A 20,936-nucleotide genomic window follows, 5' to 3' on the forward strand; every position below is an offset into this window, starting at 1 on the left:
GAAGGTGCCCATCCACTCTCCTTTTAAAAACCCTTGTTTAAAACATGCACTCAAGAGACAAAAACAAAGTGGTCTTTTTTAAGAATAACATTTCAGGTTTATTAACACATTTCTTGTATATATTCAGCATGCAAGTCCATAGTCCCATGTCTTTAAGCATATAGATATAGTCCAAACTGTATAACTGTACTCACTAAAGTCTGAAAATCATACTTCTCTACTAAGTCCAAAGAGCAACATGCATCCACCTCCACTGAGGTCTGATGCAAACTGAATACAAAATGGAGTCCTGTGTCTGAAGCCCTTCCCACACCAAAGAGGTACAGTCAAACTGGCAAACCAAAAATGTACATACAATATAGGCTAACAATTATACATATTTACAAACAGTTAATGGAGGCGCGGAAGGTTGCTATTTCCAACAGGAATAAGCCATCACTTTGATTCCTTAATGGTATTATGCCCATATATTACTTTCCACATTGCCACAGACTGAATGGTAGAATTGCAAGAGGAGCTTTGCGGATTTTCTGGGCCTATCTAGCATTATGAAGTGTCCACATTCCTCCAACATATGGACTTGGGAATTGACAACAATGTTGGCTAAAATGTTAGCTCCTGAAGAGTCGAGCACCTGAAACCAATAAGACAAGATTGTTATTGTTGCTGCTGCTGCTGTTGTAATGCCCATTCTCTGTGAACTGGGATTCAGTAATATAATATAATATAATATAATATAATATAATATAATATAATATAATATAGGTAAAGGTTTTCCCCTGACATTAAGTCCAGTCGTGTCTGACTCTGGGGGTTGGTGCTCATCTCCATTTCTAAGCTGAAGAGCCGATGTTGTCCATAGACACTTCCAAGGTCATGTGGCCAGCATGACTGCATGGAGCGCTGTTACCTTCCCACTAGAGCGGTATGTATTGATCCACTCACAGTTGCATGTTTTCGAACTGCAATATAACATAATATAAATAGGATGGGATGGGATAGAAAAGAAGCTTCTCAGGCAGGAAGGTGGCTTGAGGACCTTTACCTTGTCATCCTTTCCCCAAATGATCTGGGTGGGAGCTCTGATCTTACTCATGTTGTCATGAAGACTGTACTTGGACTTCGCACTGGCGATGTCTAAATAGTCTGTCCAGAAAGAAGAAGACAAAAGGCAATGTTTGATATCATTGTTAGTGCTCCTGACTGTAAGGCCTAAGATTAGGTTCATCGAATTTGGAAAAGTTACTGTTAGGGACTCTAGTGCCCTGAATCCTGTGGCCAACTTGGCTAAAGTTCATCCATGTCAAAGTTTTCTGAGAACTATTATCCAACATAGGAATTTCTATTCTCATTTTGCAACTTAAAAATTGCAGCTAAGGTAACAGTAGGGAGAAGCACCCATCCATCAATTCAGATTGTAAAGATAACAGAGACATTTGGCACATGTTCCAACCACACAAGGTTCGTCTCCCTGTAAAAGGAAGCTTGCCTTTGTTACCAAGTTGAATGCATTGGCTGCCCTTTTGTGCCAGAGCTGGGTGTAGTTCCAGACCTTCCCAAGTCATCTCTCAGCACAGAACACAGACACACCTCATTAATATAAGATAACATGTATTGGTACGTAGTAAGTGATGCCGCAGAGCAGCATTCCAGCCCTTTTGTGGATGGCACACACACAGCATCCCCTCACAGCCTCAAACCAATTTCACCAAGACAATACCTAGCTGGTGGTCAAAGACTGAATTGCTTTCCTCGCTAGGTTTTTAAAATACCAAAATAGGGAAATATTACAGCATATACTCGAGGATAAGCTGACCCGAATATAAGCCGAGGCACCTACTTTTACCACAAAAAACTGGGAAATGTATTGACTTGAGTATAAGCCAAGGGTGGAAAATGCAGCAGCTACTGGTAAATTTCAAAACGAAAATAGATTCCAATAAAATTACATTAATTGAGGTGTCAATAGGTTAAATGTTTTTGAATATTTACATAAAACTGTAATTTAAGATAAGACCATTGAACTCTGAATAAACCATTATTCTAACCTTCAATGTAAATGTGCTTACATATCTTCCAATAATAATAGAGTAAAATAATAAATGTAATAATAATAATAAATACAGTAAAATAATAAATGTAGTAACAACAATAGAGTAAAATAATAAATGTAATAATAATAGAGTAAAATAATAAATGTAATAAAAATAATAGAGTACAATAATGTAAATGTAATAAAAACAATAATAACAGAGTATATTCAATATTCAATGTAAATCTTCAATGCAAATGTGCTTATGTATCTTTCCAATAATGATAACGAGAGTAAAATAATATATGTAGTAACAATAATAAAGTAAAGTGATAAATGTAATACTAATAATAGAATAAAATAATACATGTAATAACAATAATAATAAATAGAGTAAAATAATAAATGTAGTAATAACAATAGTAGAGTAAAATAATAAATGTAATAAAATAATAACAGAGTAAAATAATGTGAATGTAATAAAACAATAATAATAACAGAGTAAAATAATAAATACTTTGACTTGAGTATCAACTGAGGGCGGCTTTTACAGCTGAAAAATCCGGCTTATACTCGAGTATATACGGTACTTCAGGAAAATAGCATTATAGTAGTATAATATGAAATGCCATCTAGACAAAAAGTTTATCTGTGTGATTGGCAGTGATAACCAGAAATGGAATTTGCGCAGCTATTTTTAATACTGTACTAGCATTATAGTATGCTATAGTACTACAATATTCAAAGTAAATCTTCAGTGTACATGTGCTTATGTATCTTTCCAATAATGATAAAGAGAGTAAAATAATAAATGTAATAACAATAATAGAGTAAAATAATGAATGTAATTACAATAATAAAGTAAAATAATACATGTAATAATAATGATAATAAATAGAGTAAAATAATAAATGTAATAAAATAATAAAAGAGTAAAATAACAAATGTAATAATAATAATAACAACAACAGAGTAAAATAATAAATAACTTTGAATTAAGTATAAGCCAAGGGGGCCTTTTTCAGCCTTAAAAAAGGGCTGAAAAACTGGGCTTATATTCGAGTATATACAGTAATTCAGGAAAATAGCATTATAGTGCTATAATACGAAATGCCAACTAGACAAAAAGTTTATCTGTGTGATTGGCAATGATAACCAGAAATGAAATCTGGACTGCTGTTTTTAATACTAGCATTATAGTATGCTATAGTACTACAAGATGCTTTCCATTTAAGTAGAAATATGCTAATATTTTAATGTATTTATATTTAAATTCATACGCCACAATTCTGAAAAGACAGCAAAGTAATACTGAGGACATATAACCCTATGGTTATTCTTTTGCTCTTAAAAACACAAGTCCTTATTTAATCATTGAAAATATAGTTTCTCTGATAGTGGGAGAACCCTTATGAGGCTATCATACACCAAACACTGCAAAGTTTGAATGTCATCCATTATTCATATGGTGTCAGGAGAAAGCTCTAAATTTTTGTTAGTTCTTTGTTGCCATGCTATTGCACTTACAGTTTATATAAAAAGCTTTATCTGGTCTTGAAGCTGCAAGATATCCCTTGAGAAGCTAAGGTGAAAAAAGATGCAAAAATGGTATCAGAATTGCAAGAAATACAAGATCAAACCACCGTATGTAAGTGCTGTTTTCTCCTATTAGATCTCTCATTTTTATTTAATACATGGTTCCCTACACTGTGAACAGCTATTTAATAAAGGTTTCTTGTCTGGCTGTTCCTATGTGTGTTAGAAATAAAATTAAACAATCTATGTAAATGTGCCATTCTGCCTGTTGACTTATTGCAACCCCATGAATTGCAAAGGATTTTCTCAAGCAAGGAATACTCAGAGGTGATTTTGCCAGTTTCTTCTACAGCCCACAGCACCAGATATTCATTGGTGTCCTCCCATCCAAGTAATATCATGGACTGACCCTGCTTAGATACCAAAATCAGACAGGATCTGATTTGTGAGATCTCTAGATTCAGATCCACTTCTGCTGTTTTTAATATCATTCAGTTAGAGTGTATGCAATTTGTAAAGCTTGCGTTGGGAAACTACGCTTTTTTTAACTACAGCTCCCCTACTAGTCTGTATTTTGGAAGTTGTTGTTCAGAAAAGTAACTTTTTCACACTCTGATTATCTTCAGTTTCATCAAGCACATGTTTGATATTGTTAGATTACTACTTATAGGAATCCAGTTCTAAAATTTTCTGGGCAAGATTTCCCCAGAGCAGGTTTGAAGCTGAAGGAGTGGGTCCTGCCCAAGACTAAGGGGGGATTCCAACTCTGGTTTTCCAGAATCCTAGTCCAGTTCCCAAACTGCGGTATCACACTGAGTTCCAAACTCTGATGATCTCCTATGAAAATGAACAAAATCTGGCTACCAGTATTAAAAACCTCTAAAATCATGACAGTAAATAAAGAACAACACTCAGGAAACAGGAGAATTCCAGACAGGAAATGATCGGGGCCACCTAACCCCTCCCAACAAAGGATTTCCTCGGGCAGGAAGCATCCAGGCTTTGAAGCTGCAAGGCCATTCAATGCTAATCAAGCTGGCAAATTGCAACATTCATATCTGCCTCAAGCAGACAAGAGTTCTTTATCCCAACCTGGACACTATTCCACAGTTCCCCCGGGACTGTAGCACAGCTGGCTGGGAGTCAGCTGCATTAAGATCACTACTGACCAAAAGGTCATACGTTCGAAGCCAGCCCAGGTCGGCGTGAGCTTCCGACCAATTTGTGTAGTTTGCTGTCAACCTTTGTAGCCCAAAAGACAGTTGCACCTGTCAAGTAGGAAATTTAGGTACCGCTTATGCAGGGAGTTTAATTTACGACACCATAAAAATTTCCAGCAAGCATGCAAAGAATGAGGAAGTACTTCATCAGTGTCACAAATGGATGGTGAAGCAACTGCTCCCCTGGTCGCCAGAATACCCTCATGAAAAAAGCTGGAATGTTAAATAGCCTCTGTGTGTCAGTCTATATATATTGTGTGCCTATGGCATTGAATGTTTGCCATGGATATGTACAGTGTAATCCACCTTGAGTCCCCTGCGGGGTGAGATGGGCAGAATATAAATACTTTAAATAAATACATAAATAAACCCCACTTGTCTAGTTTCCAATAGACCTAACAAGCTCTGAGGATGCCTGCCAAAGATGGGGGTGAATCGTCAGGAGAGAATGCTTCTGGAACATGACCATACAGCCCAGAAAACTCACAGCAACCCAGTGATTCCAGCCAGGAAAGCTTTCGGCAGAACATCTCTATTTTGTATAGCACTTAACAAATGTGTTGGTATGTGCCTTCAAGTTACTTGTCAGGCTGATCCTATAAGTTTCATAGGGTTTTCTTAGATATGAAATATTCAAAGATGGTTTTGTCAGTTCCTTTCTCTAAAATTTACCCTACACAATCTAGTCTTTGTTGTTTGTCTCTCACCTAAGTCTTAACCAGGACTGATTCTGTTTAGCACTTTTTGCCTTTAAGATAGTGTTTCCCAAATTCTGGATTTTCTGGTGTTTTGGACTTTAGCTTTTAGGTGTTTTCCCCACAATCTCTGATCATTAGCCAATGCAGCTGAGATTTCTGAGAACCGAAGTCCAAGACACCTGGAGGATTACAACTTGGGAATCACTAATTTAAGATATTTAAATCTCTCACCTGGCAATGCAGGTGTCTTAATATAAACAATTGCAGAAGCTGTGTCCTATACAGAGTGTCTATTACCAAATCTTTCTTCTCAGATTTCAAGAGAAGGATGGTTTTCGAAAAGTCAGATACAGTATTAGCCAATATCAGACCAGAGAACATTCATTGTTGGGTCTTTCCTCACCTGCAGATTTGTTCGGCTGGAATGGTATAAACCAAGTTTAAGGAAGTTGTGCGATTTCATGGATTGCTTCTGCTTCTTCAAGTGCTTGCCCAAGTCGCTATCTGCTGGGTACCTCAGACCTGAAAGTTGGACAAGAAGGCACAGATGAAAAGTTGAGGGAAACCAGTTCTAAAACATGAGACTCTAGACAGCTTCCCATTTTTTATCGGATCAGAAGCGACTTGAGGAACTGCAAGTCGCTTCTGGTATGAGAGAATTGGATGTCTGCAAGGATGTTGCCCAGGGGACCCCTGGATGTTTTACCATCCTGTGGGAGGCTTCTTTCATGTCCCTGCAAGGGAAGCTGGAGCTGACAGACAGGAGCTCATCCAATCTTGTGGATTCTCTTATGTATTAGGTCATCACAATAGATCAGGGGATATTTCACCTCAACACCAGGAAGAATTTCCTGATAGAATAATGCATCATTTCACAACACAATAATTCAGTTTTCCTGGCAAATCAGAGATTAAACCAACTCCCTATAAGAGTTAAGGACAGATAAATATATTGTAATAATGCAATGTATGGGGACACAACATCTCATGAAAACCTGTCAATTCCATTTTTAAAATATATTATTTATTACTTTCTTCACATAGACTCAGAGGTTTCTAATTACGTTAGCATGACACCTACACATGGCAGTCAACACACTAACATGTCACAACACAGTTTTTAGAATGCTTCCTTCCAGAATTCTCAAGCAAATGTAAACAGATTTTGGTTGTTAGGAAAACATTCAGAAAGGTAGAGTTAAGGGCTGTTCAAAATATTCCATCATAAAGGTTCCTTTTCATCCATTTTTCTATGGCCTGGAGACAGGCTTTGAAGTAAATTTATTCTGACACTCACCAGTTGGACACAGGAGTGATATGCAGCAGACCTCAGATGGATAAAGTATAGCATAAAGCCCAGCTACCATTCCTCCCGTGGAAATGCCAACCAAGTGGAAAGGCTGTCTATCCATATTGATACACTTGACAAACTGAAACATGAAGCAGAAACCAAGAGATGTTAAGTGAGAGGAAGACTTTAAGGCTCAATGGGGTCATTTGCCAAGAAAGTACTCAGTTTCTTATAACAGATTCCTGATGTTATGATATGTGTAGAGGAAGGGGTGGGTGCATCCATGCTTATACACAGGAGTTTAACGATGGAGATGGACAAATTCTAAAATTTGAAGTATTTCAGATTTTGGGGGTTTGGAAAAAAAGGATGCTCAATCTTTCTGCCCCAATCTTGGCCAAATGAGGAATAATATACTAGAAACACTCAACTATGACTTTTCAAAATATCCTACAGATATGATGGCCACAGTCAATATACCTGGTGTATCCTTTGAGCCTGAGTAGCTGCTGTGTAACTTTCTCCTGGCAAGCGAGTAGTTTCTCCGTGTCCAGGCATGTCAAGGCAGACCAAGTGGAGGCCCTTAGGAAAGAGCTGTGGAAAGACAACATGGATTGTGAAACCAAAGACTCTGAGCAATACTAGCTGGGTCACTTTGTCACCAAAGGGTGGAGTGATCAATGTAGTTGAACACCATTGTATTCAATTTCATTTCAAATCATAGGCAGGTGCATGCAGATATGTTTCTGACAACATCTCATGAAACAGGTAGAGACCAAAGAGAGTCATGCTGGTGGTAACTGTACTTCTGAAATGAACTGACTGTGACATAATACAGCAGACCATTGATATCTAATGTGGTTTGGTTTCATACCTTCTTTGGATACCAAAATCTGTGGATGCTTAATCTCTATTTATATACAATGGTGTACCTTATATAAAATGTCAAAAGCAAAGTTTGCTTTTAGAATTTGGAGGAAATATTTTCAAGCTATGGATGGTGGAATCAGTAGATGTAGAAGACTGGCTTTTTTGTGTCGGGGCGGCTTGAGAAACTGCAAGTTGCTTCTGGTGTGAGAGAATTGGCCATCTGTAAGAATGTTGCCCAGGGTATGCCCAGTTGTTTTACCATCCTATGGGGGGCATCTTTCATGTATCATCATGAGAAGCTGGAGTTGACAGATGGGAACTCACCCCACATCCTGGATTTGAAACTTTCGGTCGGCAATCCTACTAGCACAAGGGTTTAAGGCTGGCTGTACAAATAGTATTCCAGAAACAATGCCTATGGGAGGGTAGAAAGTTTTGATCTCATCCTCTAACATAGGCATGGACAAACTTTCTAACTTGGGAGCAATATGGTAGGCTGGAGTGGGGTGGGCAGGCCGGGAGGGAGTCCCTGCACTTTCCTCCCTTTCCTCGTCTCTTTCGGAAGCAAAAAGGAAAGATGGAGAATGTTTGGATCGCAAAAGGGTTGGCCTTGGTCAGGATGAAATGGTGGATGGGAGAGAAAAAGTGTATCCATTAGACGCCATATTGCCTACTCCTGATATAGAATCCTAGAGTTGGAAGAGATCCCCAAGGGCCATTCAGTCCAAACCCCTGCCATGGAGAAAGGCACAATCAAAGCACTCCCAATAGACAGTCCCCGCAGAAAATAGTGGCATAGGCTGCCACACTCCAGAGTAGTCTATGCCACTTTCTAGGAAGATCTTCCTAATATTTTCAGTCAAATCTCTTTCCCTGCCATTTGAATCCATTGCTTCCTTGTGTCCTGGTCTCTGGAGCAGCAGAAAGTCAGTTTTTCCTCTCATCCTCAGTTGGACACCTTTTTAAATCTTGAAACATGGTTCTTAGGTTCCCTCTCCACCTTCTCTGCTCCCAGCTAAACATCCCCTAGGAAGAAAAGAGGAAGGAAAAAGGGAAGGATGGATGGAAGAAAGGGTGGAAGAGAATGGATGGAGGGGAGGGAATGAGGGAGGAACGAGAGAAGAAAGGAAAGACAAAAGGGAGGGAAGGAAGGAAGGAAGGAGAAAGAGAGAGGGAATGAGGGAAGGAAGAGGGAAGGAAGGACGAGCAAAATGGTGGAAGGGAGTGAGAAAGAGGGAGGAAAGGGAGGGAAGGAAGAGGGAAGGAAGGACAAGCAAAAGGGTGGAAGGGAAGGAAGAAGGGAGCAGAAAGAGGGAGGAAAGGGATGGAAGGAGCAACAAAAGGAAAAGAGAAGAAAAGGAGGATAGGATGGTGAGAGAAAGGAGGGCCTGAGAAAAGAGCCCAAGGGGCCACATCTGGCCCCCAGGCCTGGGTTTGCCCATACCTGCTCTAACATCATCACCGTTGAAAACCATAGCAAATAGTCTCCTTCACTTTAAAAGAAATAATAAGCCATCCCATTCCATGTTTGGGTGGGGGCTAGATTCATGCTCTGGTGTTGCCTTAAAAAAAGATGTTGAGATTTTACAGGAGGTCAAATATCATACCTTACTTTTCCATTCATGTAAAAGTGTGTCAAGTACAAATAACCCTGGGCATATGCGTGTCTCTTAACTATTAGAGAGACTGAGGTGCTGGTGGGTGAGATATGTGCATCTGTTTACAATGGCATCTAATGAGTCATCTAGTACAGTATTCTTTGTCACAGAAGTGGTCCTGCCAAGAGAAAGGATGATGGCATTATCTCAGGAAGCTGAGTGGGAAGCAAGTAGATAGGACACAATACATTGGGAAACTCCTCCACAAGAGATGTGGGAAGGGATAGGAAAAAAGACAATACTGTTTCCTCTGCTTTTGTGTCTTTAGTCACATCAGCCATGGTTAAGCATCAAGGCTATACAAAAGAAAAATAAATAGAAACATACCTTGATGGCATTTAACCACACATCTTTGTTGAATGAGAACCCATGAAGCATCAGAATGGAGGGCTGGAGTCCAGGTTTGCCACGGGAAAAGTAACAGAACCTATAGCCGTCATGCTCCACATATTTAACCTTCACGCCTCTTTTCTGGCGTTTGTACCTAAAGAATGCAGAGAGAAGCAACATGATTTGGCACAGGAAGAATACTTTAATAATTTCCTATTAAAGTTTTAGGATTTCTGTCAGCTTTGCTATCTAAACTGGATGATCAGTCTGTGAAATGGGAATAATTCAGAAAAGTCTTCAGTTATGCAAGCCTTTAGGACTTTCTTAGACCCGTTGTAGCAGATCAACTTAAATGGTATACAACCTCCAATAGCAGGAAGCTGTTCTTAACATCTTAACATAGCAGGAATTTAGGGCCTTGAGGGGTATCCTCTCTAGGAATGAGACTTCCAGAAAAAGTAGTTCATTTCAAAAGTGTTCGCTATTATTCATGGTTCTAGATCTTCCAAATGATTCTGCTTCCAGCAGAAGTTACTATAGAGGAGTGGTTCTCAACCTATGGGTCTCCAGGTATTTTGGCCTTCAACTCCCATAAAACCTAACAACTGGTAAACTGGCTGGGGTTTCTGGGAGTTGTAGGCCAAAACACTTGGGGACCCACAGGTTGCGAACCACTGCTATAGAGTCTCATCAGAGGACCTAGAAAAGTCCTTTAGAGGATATCTCTTTAGCAATTTTCTAGGTCTTCCAGTAAGTCTCTGTGTTAAGGTCTGGTGGAAATCATTCATTTTAAAAATGTTTGCTATTATGCATGGTTTCCTGTTTCCATAGTAAGTTCAGTAATCGAGCTCTGCAGTTTTGGGGATTGTACATACAATAGGACCAGAATCCTCATGAGTTCTGGTGCCAGGCGTGCCCAGAATGCAAACAAAATAATATAACACCGTTTCCTACTGTGCTTCCGATCTGTTCTACTTGGTACATTCCTGAGGGATAAAGCAAGTTTGGTCCACTAAGTCCCATGGTTCTTACTGCCCACTTTCCTGCATTAGCCTCCTATTCAGCTTCCTACTCTGCCATACTTGGGTTGTCGGTTTGGTGTATTGTCTCCATTCCATCTTTTTCCTTCCTGGCTTATCCCTAATGCTTCTGATTATCTACAGCCTCTTCAAAATCAGATCCAATACTGCCAGTACCATTCTTATGGAGTTCCAGGCTGAGTGTGAGGTAGCAGTGCTAGACATGAATTTGGATCCCATTTGAGTAGCAGTGAACCAGGATTGGAAAACCTAGGACTCTTCTGATATTGGACTATAATTTGTGTCATTTTGACCTCTTACGATGGCTGATGGGAGTAAAAGTTAGGTGACATCTCAAGGAACACAGTCTCCCCAGTATAGTAGACTCTCCACATTTGAAGTAGTTAGGGGAGCAGGACCTCGAGAAAGTAGGAAATCATGTCTCTAGGAATTTGTAGGTTTTCTTATGCAATTCTGTGTTCAACTTCCACTGGAAGCTGACCATAGTATCATGCTGGAGGACCTACCAATGGCTAGATATATCTTCTCTTTAGAAACTTCTACATCTTCCAATGCAATTTTATGGACAATTTCTGTCAGAAGTCATGTGGAGGGATGCCAGCTCATTTTCATCCTGAAGGTTGCTTTCTAAGGGTTGTTGAATCCATGGACAGAGAATGTGTGGATACAGAGGGCCAACTATAACTTCTTTAACATACCGGTTGGTGCTCTTTACTTTTTACCCAGATGTTGTTGAATGACAAGTCCCATCACTTTTGATTATCTGCTATGAGGATCAGGGGTGATGGGAATTGCCAACAAACTTTGTGAATCTGAGGTTGGAGAAAGGTTAAAGAATAGTTTAAAGACAGACATCATACTGACAAGCCTTGCATCTAAATCCAAACCTCACTATTCTGACTAAACAGAACAAAGTTCAGCCTTCCAGATGTCATTGGATCACAACTCCCATCAGCTCTAGTCATGATGTCTAATGATGAGGAATACAGGAGTTGTAATCCAACATCTGGAGGGCCACATAAAATGACATGGAGGGCTGGATTTGGCGCAAAGGCCTAGAGTTTTTACACATGTGATCTAGAGATTCCCAGAGAGATAATGCTAATCAAATCTGCAAATAATCAAATCTAAGAAATTTAAAACTGCAAATGTGGTATGATAAGAAAATATCAAGTGACGAAAAACTCAGCATCTGACATAGTAGACATCAGCTTATAGTTTCTAGTGAGGCACAGATGCCAAGCAAAGCAGATAGCAGCACCTCGGAGAGCTCCTCGTGAAGTTCAGGCTGAAGAGTCTTATAAAACGGCCAAAGGTTTGTTCCAGCTTATCTTAAAAACCAAACCTGGCAGCTACATCTGAGCTTCTGCCTTCATTGAACAAAACCTCTTTATTTAAAATGAGAAACTCCCTCCTGGGCACACAGAAGATGGGGTAACTTGGAAGGCACTAAACAGACTGCACTTTGGCACCACGAGATGCAGAGCTAACCTTAAAAAATGGGGCTACAAAGTGGAGTCCACGACATGCGAGTGTGGAGAAGAGCAAATCACAGATGACCTACTACAATGCAACCTGAGCCCTGCCACATGCACAGTGGAAGACCTTATTATAGCAACACCAGAGGCACTCCAAGTGGCCAGCTTCTGATTTTTTTCTTTTTTGTGTCAGGAGTGAACTTTAGAAAATGCAAGTCGCTTCTGGTGTGAGAGAATTGGCTGTGTGCAAGGACGTTGTCTAGGGGACGCCCGGATGTTTTGATGTTTTACAATCTTTGTGGGAGGCTTCTCTCATGCCCCGCATGGGGAGCTAGAGCTGACAGAGGGAGCTCATCCACACTCTCCCCGGATTCGAACCTCTGACCTGTCGGTCTTCAGACCTGTTGGCACAAGGATTTAACCAACTGTGCCACTGGGTGCTCCTGCCAGCTTCTGGTCAAAGGACATTTAGTACAATGCCAAGTTTTTTCTACATTATAACTGTATTCCCAATTTGCTTCTGACATGATCAGTAAATAAATACATTTAAAATAATTCAGCCTGAGAAGAGACCCTTTATTCTCTGAAAGGGCTTAGAAATGTTTTGTATATCAGCTTCTAATGATTAATGGCATTCTGAGACATTTTTGTAAAAGGTTTGTTTGTGCATAATCACAACCATTTTGATGCAAAATGCCTCCTGCAGAAAAAGCAATGGTTTCACAACAAATAAAATGTGAGAAAGCACTCCTAGGGTTTTAGATATAAACTCTGATGGGCTTTCAACATTTTGTTATGTTGCTTTTTTGTTTTATACAGAACCTTGTGGATAAATTTTAATTTGGAATCGCTTCTATACTTCTATAGTTACATTGTTTTTCTAACAATTCCTGGTGCACTCTCAGGAGTCCTAGCTTACAATGGTGATAGAGGCTGGAAGTTGCAGTCTGGCAGCATTTGGAGGCCTGCAGTATCTCTACCCTACATTTTGCCTTTTCATTCTAAGTGTAGATGTGTCCCATGTAACTGTTAAGGAAACATTAATATTCAGCGGATGGATATCAGGTATTTAGTGAAACATCTGCCTTGCTCTGCTTTCAGGAGCACAGAGACAAAGAAGCATAAGTGGAATTTATGTGTTGTCTCCCAAACAGACAGGAAAAATGATTAATTCTATTAGACCATTTTTTTTACTGGCTATCATAATTTATACTTTTATTCCCTGGGATTCTTGTCTTGAGGACCATACTGTTCCCTGCTTAAGAAGTTACCTATTTCATCGAAGTCTTATTTGATTTTCATGGCAAATATATCACTAGTAGAAAGGCTGCTACCATTCACATATTTTGAATGACAACCCCCATGATCCGTGTTCATTTGCTGTGAAGACTGGGAGTTTTGGCCACAAAAATCTGCAAAGTGCTGGTGTGCCTACAGCTGCCCTGCACATTTCTAGATATACACTCACCACATCATGATCTGGAATATCTTTAGTGAAGGGCCCAGGTGGTACATGGTGAGGAAGGTAAATATCAAGACAGACAGAATGAAGGACATGGTCCTCATGAATATCTTGTGCAAGCACAGTTCCATGACTGGGTGTTGGAGTTCTTCTTTATCACCTGGGCAAGAAAAGAATAAGGCAATCAAGAAGGAGAGGACATGAAAAGGACATTAAATCAGAATCCACCATTAACATAGCCTCTGTGATGGACCTGTCTCCAGGATGGAGTTTGGGGGAAAGTACTGCCAGGAATTTTGGTTTATTTATTTCGTATCAAAAGCATTGCATAAATCAATAACTATAAAGCTGATAAAATAAAGGGATCACAAGCAGCTAAACAGCTTTAGACCAAAAATGGGCAACAGTGACTGCATTGTCTGTAGCTTTAAACAGTTCTTTCCCTGTACATGAGGCAGGGCATTGTAGGCAAGCATACAGCTACTGAGTTGTTTGTTCTGCTCCACAGTCACACAAGGCGGAGGATTCTTCTAGTTAGTGCAATTTTGCCAGGTTGTCTTTTTATCTGCCCACTCCACTTCTGAGTCTGTTCAGAGAATTCCACATAGCCCATTCTTGGTTTGCCCCTGGAGGAAGACCCTTATATGGGGCGGGGGGGGGGGCATCCCATTAGAATTGCTTGATTTTTCTGCCCAGAGAGATATTCTTGCTGTTGTTGGAGGAACATTTAGAGGAATGGTGGTTCTCATGAAACTTTTCCTTGATTTAAGTCTACTGGAGGATGTTACAATAGTTGTAGCAGGATCAAGTTGTAGCAGGATCAAGTGTGTGTGTGTGTGTGTGTGTGTGTGTGTGTTAAAGAAAAACCTTATGATGTTAATTATTATGTGCAGCTGGTAATGTAGGTCAGCCAGCATGTTTGGGCCACACCCGGTGGGGTATAACTGTATGGATTTTAGAATAGAGTTGAGGAGAAGCAATATGCTGTAATGCTCTAACAGTGATGCTCTTTGCTGTGGTAAAATAGCTATTTACTCAAGGTTTATGTTTTGCTCTCTCATTTGAATGAAGATGAAAAAACCTTTTTCTGTGTTACCTACAAGGACTATGTAAGTTTGTTGCACTGTTTGATTTTGTATGCAACACTGCAAGTTTATGTTTTGCCTCTAAGTAAAAAAAAATCTTTTCCTTTTCCCTCCTTCTTGCCTGTGTGTCTCTTGCATTGGACCTGGCTAAAATTCACTTCTGCACAACAGAGGAGGCTGATAGCCATACAGTGGGTGGCTTTCACAGTGTTCAACCTTATTTCTCTCACAATTGGCAGCAACTTCCTGGTTTTTTGAGGGGGGGGGCAATGCCAGCTAGTTTATAGTCTATCAGCAGGTGTAGGTTTAAGACGCCCAGTGATTATTCTACATGTTTCAATGCTATATTCACTTGTTTCACGTGTGCAGATTTATGCCAGATGGGACAGGCATACTCAACAGTTGAGTAAGACAAAGCCAAGGCTGATGATCTTATTAATTTAGGTCTGCACCCCATGCGCTTTTACTAAGTTTCCACAGATGTTATTGCGTGCAGCTACTTTGTGCTTGGTGTTCACACAGTGTTTCCTAAATGTTAGTGTTTGATCTAAGGTGCCGCTGAGATATTAAGGATGCGAATGGTATTCAAGCTCTTGGTTTTCCCAGGCAATTTTGTACCAGGAGTTTGGCAATTTGCCATCAATGAACTTTAACCTATGATGACATTTTGGTTGAGGGTTTGCCAAGAGCCTCGGTCATCAGCTGCCCAATTGAATCATGCAAACTCAATGCCATGACTTCCTTGGTTATATCAATCTACCTGTAACCAGGAACTTCTGTAATATTGGCTTAATACTAAGTGACTGAAATTAAAATGTTTCAATTTCCTACCTATTCTCAATGAGGCTTTACTACCTGAAAGACCTTATCTTCCCATATGAAACTTGCCAAGTTTGAGAGGCTTGAGGAAGGCTCTTTTCATTCCTCCACTGAATGGGCACATTTGACAAGGACCTTGTCAGTGGCTGCTCCCAGACAGTTGAACGACCTTCTATGGGAAACTAGAGGTGCATCTGCACTGCAGAATGAATGCAGTTCAACAATATTCTAACTGCCATGGTTCAGTGGTATGGAATTCTGCATTTTTTGGCAGAGAGGCTAAAAACCTTGCAAAACTACAACTCTCATGACCCCAAGGTTATTCCCTAATTCACTGTGTGGAGAAGTCTAAACAGTATCACATACAGACTCTCTGTATATGACATACATTTTCAAGGCAAGAGAAGGAAGATATGACTCAAGCCATCCTCCTACCCAGCCTTTTATTTCCCTAGCAATTTAGATACCCATTTAGATTTCAATGTGCAGAAGCAGTTGAAGGATGCAAGATCAAAGTGGCAATTGAATATAAGCTGCTCATTAACCTTGAATGCTTGCCATTTCAATCAGATCGTGCATGACTCCGTTGTCTCTCCATAGTCATGTCAACAGAAGTTTGCAACAGGAGAGCAAGCTTGTTATTAAGCCAAACACAAATGTCATATGCAACAAATGCAAAACAAATAAAGAGCTAAACATTAATTAAAATTCAGGATGGCAGACAGTGAACCTTTAATCAATTATGATTGCCAACACTTGCTTTAAGAAAGTCCTTTAAAATTCCCATTACAGTTTTGGAGAGGATAAGGTTAAATATAAGGAGCAGGGGCTTGATTGTGATCTTTTTAAAGGAAGTTCTTGAAGATTTCTAGAACAGACTGTTTGTTTTCCTTTCCAGAATGAAAATGGGAAGTTTTTCTTTGGGGGTTGTATGAAGTCTGAAAAAATAATGCACCCCCACTCTGAAGCCTTTAAGTAGAACAAACTTATTTTATTGCATTTGTTTTAATATTCAGAACAAACCCATCACTTGGTTGCTGTGAGCTTTCCAAGCTGTATGGGCATGTTCCAGAAGCATTCTCTCCTGATGTTTCGCCAACATATATGGTAGGCATCCCCAGAGGTTGTGAGGTATATTGGAAACTAAGCAATGGAGGTTTATATATCTCCGGAATGACCAGGGTGGGAGAAAGAACTCTTGCCTGTTTGAGGCAAGTGTGAATGTTGCAATTGGCCACCTTGATTAGCATTCAATAGTCTTGTAGTTTCAAAGCCTGGCTGCTTCCTGCTAAATGGGGATTATGGACCAAAACACTTGTGTACAAAGTTGATACATTAACTCATACAATAGGGAAGGAGAAACATATTATATAGAAGCAGTGTATACCCAAACTAGATCAAATTATTTTCTAAACATAGAAAAAGTTCCACAGGTCCTAAAATCGACCTCTTTGTATAACATATGAAGCATATTAGGCAAATATATGTACCATTTCCCACATATATTCCACATGTATTTCCAGCACAGGTTCCATATTATAGGAACACATTTTCTGAAAGTATATATTCCATTGACTTTAACCTTTAATGATAAGCAAACTATTGCAATATAATTTGCACTCGCAAGTAAAACCATTGAATTTGTTCACAAATTTCTGCAAGTGGGAGCAATCATGCAGTCTGCCACATGTCATTGCACTCCAATTCCCAGTATTCCTTATCCTTTGCTATGCGGGCTAGGGCTGACTTATATTTAATAATAATAATAATAATAATAATTATTATTATTATTATTATTATTATTTATTCTCCACCACCATCTCCCCAACGAGGACTTGGGCAGCTAACATGAGGCCAAGCCCAAAATTGTAACATAAGCATCTGGAGAGGAGCTCCAGGTGAAGCAATGGATTAAACCCCTGTGCTGGTAGGACTGCTGATTGAAAGGTTAGCGGTTCAAATCCAAGGAGTGGGGTGAGCTCCCATTTGTCAGCTCGAGCTTCTCGTGCAGGGACATAAGAGAAGCCTCTCACAGGATGGTAAAACATCTGGGCATCCCCTGGACAATGTTCTTGCAGGGGGCCAATTCTCTGACACCAGAAGCGACTTGCAGTTTCTCAAGTCACTCCTGACACACACACCCCCACTCCCCAAAAAAGCATCTGGAGAACTAGAAAATTCTCATCTATTTCACAGAGCAATAATTTGATATAAGGAGCATCAACATCAATGGACATTGACGGTGTCTCTCACAATATTGCTGAATTAGCTAAATATATATATATGTAGGTAGAGTAACAATGTCTTTTAACACACTATAAGTTACCTGCTACTAAAGGAAAACAAAAGTATTACCATTCTACCTGAATATGAAATTCTGTACCCTGGACGCAGCAAAAAAAAATTAAAAATGCAAATAAAAATAGGAGAAAAACAAACAAAGTAAGACTTTTATAACATTAGATTTCAAACAACCAAACTATACCAAGCACTATTTCTGCTGAAAGCAACTGAGCATTATACTTACTCCCAGGTTAAGGCAGTGTCATTGTCAAGATAAGAGGACTGGTTTGCCAGAAAGGCATGCTCAGCTATAATGATTTAGGACTCCCTTTGTCCAATGAGGTTCTAGCAGGCATTCAAGTCTTGCTTAATAGAATAGAAGTTATAAATCATAACCACTGAAGAATGGATGAAAATGTTCCACTCTATCCATAGCAGTGCAAAGGAAATACACTAGTTAGGAAAAACCACAGGAAGCCTGTAAGAGTTGCCCACCTGGTCTGACTTGAATCCTTTCTGACATCCATCCATCTCCTGTTGAAGGGCTCCTAAAGCTATCAGCCAAAGGACTTCCTCGTCATATGAAAAAAAGCAATATTCATTTTATTTACATAGGATTACACCAATAGCAAATACAGTCATGCATTTATTGCTGTCATCTATTCTGTATATGTATGTGTTTGGGCATGCCTCTACTACAATCATACCATGGGCCTTTGGTATCCAGTGAGGTTTGCTTCCAGGATGCCCTGTGGGAAGCTGGGGGGTGTTCAGCATATTTTTGTGTATTTGTGAGACTGGTGACAATTTTAAGTAATTCTTAAAGACTGGGGTTTAGAAAGTATTAGCACAGGAATTTGGGAACCCTTTATTAAGGGATGTAGTGGGAAGGCAACAATCATTCACAGGAAGTACATTTGGTTCCAGAAATCAGCATTGTTCCACCTTCTTGGAGAAATTATGATCAGCATATCTTTGCATGTAGAAACAAACAAACAAAGCAAGGAGAAACAAACGTAAAGGGTTATATAGTCAGCCATCCACATTCATTGGGGTTATAGAATCATAGAATCAGAGAGTTGGAAGAGACCTCTTGGGCCATCCAGTCCAACCCCCTGAGGCTTAAAGGGCTGGGCATGGTTAGCTTGCAGAAGAGAAAGCTGAGAGGAGACATTATGGCCATGTATAAATATGGGAGGGCCATCATAGGAAGGAGGCAGCAAGCTTGTTTTCCACTGCCCTGGAGACTAGGACGTGGAACCATGGCTTCAAACTACAGGAGATTCCACCGGAACATGAGGAAGAACTTCCTAACTGTGAGAGCTGTTCAGCAGTGGAACTCTCTGCCCCAGAGTGTGGTGGAGGCTCCTTCTTTGGAAGCTTTTAACAGAGGCTGGATGGCCATCTTTCAGATGTGCTTTGAATGTAATTTTCCTGATTCTTGGCAAGGGGTTGGACTGGATGGCCCATGAGGTCTCTTCCAACTCTATGATTCTATGATTCTATGAAAAGCTTCTGGCTAATATATCAACTTCTGATATAATATAGGTGGAATGAAATGCCCCACCACCATATATTATCTGCATGCCATGCTTGAGGAGGAGGACAGAGGTTTCTGGAACAGCAGCAGTCAAGCAGCTGGGCGCTTCTGGCACACACAGCCCAAGCTAGTCATTGGCCTTTGCTATTGCTACTTGTAGGTGGGATGACATGCCCAACTAACACACAGAAGGCAGAACCTATGCGTCCTAAACACCAATGCTTGTGTGAGGAGGTAGTAGGTACCTCCTTGTGTACGTTTAGGTACCTTCTCGTGGAGCTACAATCTGGGAAGAGGAAAAGTGAGCCAGCTGGACTCTTGCCATATGTTTTGCCCAAAGACTTTTCCCTGAATTTGTTCAGAGTCTTGTTCACTTTGCACCAGTCGTGGGAGGGAAACATTCAACAGAGCGCCAGATGGTGGAGCACATTAACCTCCCCAGGTATCTGAAGAACTTGTTTGCAGCCTCCTCCACCCAGTTTCAAAAGATATAGATCACAAGATGCAATTGTGGCAGCAGGAAAAAAAACAAAACAAAGACCACTCTATAGCATAACTAACCCATCCCAGATAATTATACACACACACTTACTTGCTGGAGTGGTGTGTGGTGTACCTATGCCTGTACCTTTTAAATAACTAAATTATGTGAATGGAAAACAACAGGGAGAAAGGCATGCTCATACCATGTACACAATGAAGACTGTAAACACTATTCAGAAGTCTCCTGCTGTGCTCAACACAACATTCCCATATGTCACAGATGGAAACTGGGATGAAGCTAGTCAAATAACCTCCAAATGTGGTCAATATAATACACATTAATTATTGTACATTATTAATGAAGAAACAAGCTAGGAGAGGCTGCAGAAGTTTAGCTTTTGCTTAGGGGTGCATCTACACTGAAGAATAAAGGCAGATGGCCTCTATATTAAATGCCATGGCTCAATTCTATAAAATCATGGGAGCTGTAGTTTCACAAGGTCTTTATCCTTCTCTGCCAAAGGGTATTGGTGCCTCATGAAACCACAAATCCCAAGATGCCATATACATGTGCCACAATAGCTAAACTGGTGTTGAACTGTATTAATTCCACAGTGCAGATGAACCCAATGTCTCTTGGTAAGGTTCTGCCTTCTTCTCTCCTGCTTGCTGAATTAATGGCATGCAAACTATTTTTGCCACTTGAAGCCTGGCTGCAGAAACTGAAGTGAGCTGAGGACAAAGGGAGGAAGTGGGACCACACAAAAGCAGCGGGAAAAGTGGGAACACACAAAATCAATCAGGAATGGTCTAGTCAATATGGGAGAGTTGGGAGATATGGTGCATAAGATGCAAAACAGTTTGGCCAATGGTCCAAAATTCCCCCTAATGCATTCTTGGGGGTGTTGAGAGCATTTCCACCATGTCTGCAGACCTTTCATAAGTCAATTTTTATTATGCAAAAAAACCAATGAAACATTATGATGAAAAACTGCATTGAAATGGTTCAAAATGTCTGTTATGGTGTTTGGGGTGTCTTTCCATCGTTTTGCAGGTCTCCTGGGCCAATTCAGAGTAGGTTTTCCATCTTCATTGGAAAACCTACTCTGGG

General features: G+C 40.1%; 1 protein-coding gene across 1 annotated transcript; it reads right to left on the reverse strand.

Moving 5' to 3' along the window:
* Window positions 1-874: 874 nt before the first annotated feature.
* LOC132766712 (monoacylglycerol lipase ABHD6-like) lies at window positions 875-13,773 on the reverse strand. The gene is made up of 7 exons (XM_060761021.2): window positions 13,622-13,773; window positions 9,633-9,789; window positions 7,258-7,371; window positions 6,784-6,916; window positions 5,890-6,008; window positions 3,560-3,614; window positions 875-1,146 (listed from the first exon to the last, which is right to left on the reverse strand). The coding sequence occupies exons 1-7, from the start codon at window positions 13,744-13,746 to the stop codon at window positions 875-877; spliced, it is 975 nt and encodes a 324-aa protein (XP_060617004.2). The 5' UTR covers window positions 13,747-13,773.
* Between the last annotated feature and the right edge of the window lie 7,163 nt (window positions 13,774-20,936).

Source organism: Anolis sagrei, chromosome 2 (genome assembly GCF_037176765.1).
Source record: "Anolis sagrei isolate rAnoSag1 chromosome 2, rAnoSag1.mat, whole genome shotgun sequence".
Classification (NCBI taxonomy): domain Eukaryota; kingdom Metazoa; phylum Chordata; class Lepidosauria; order Squamata; family Dactyloidae; genus Anolis; species Anolis sagrei.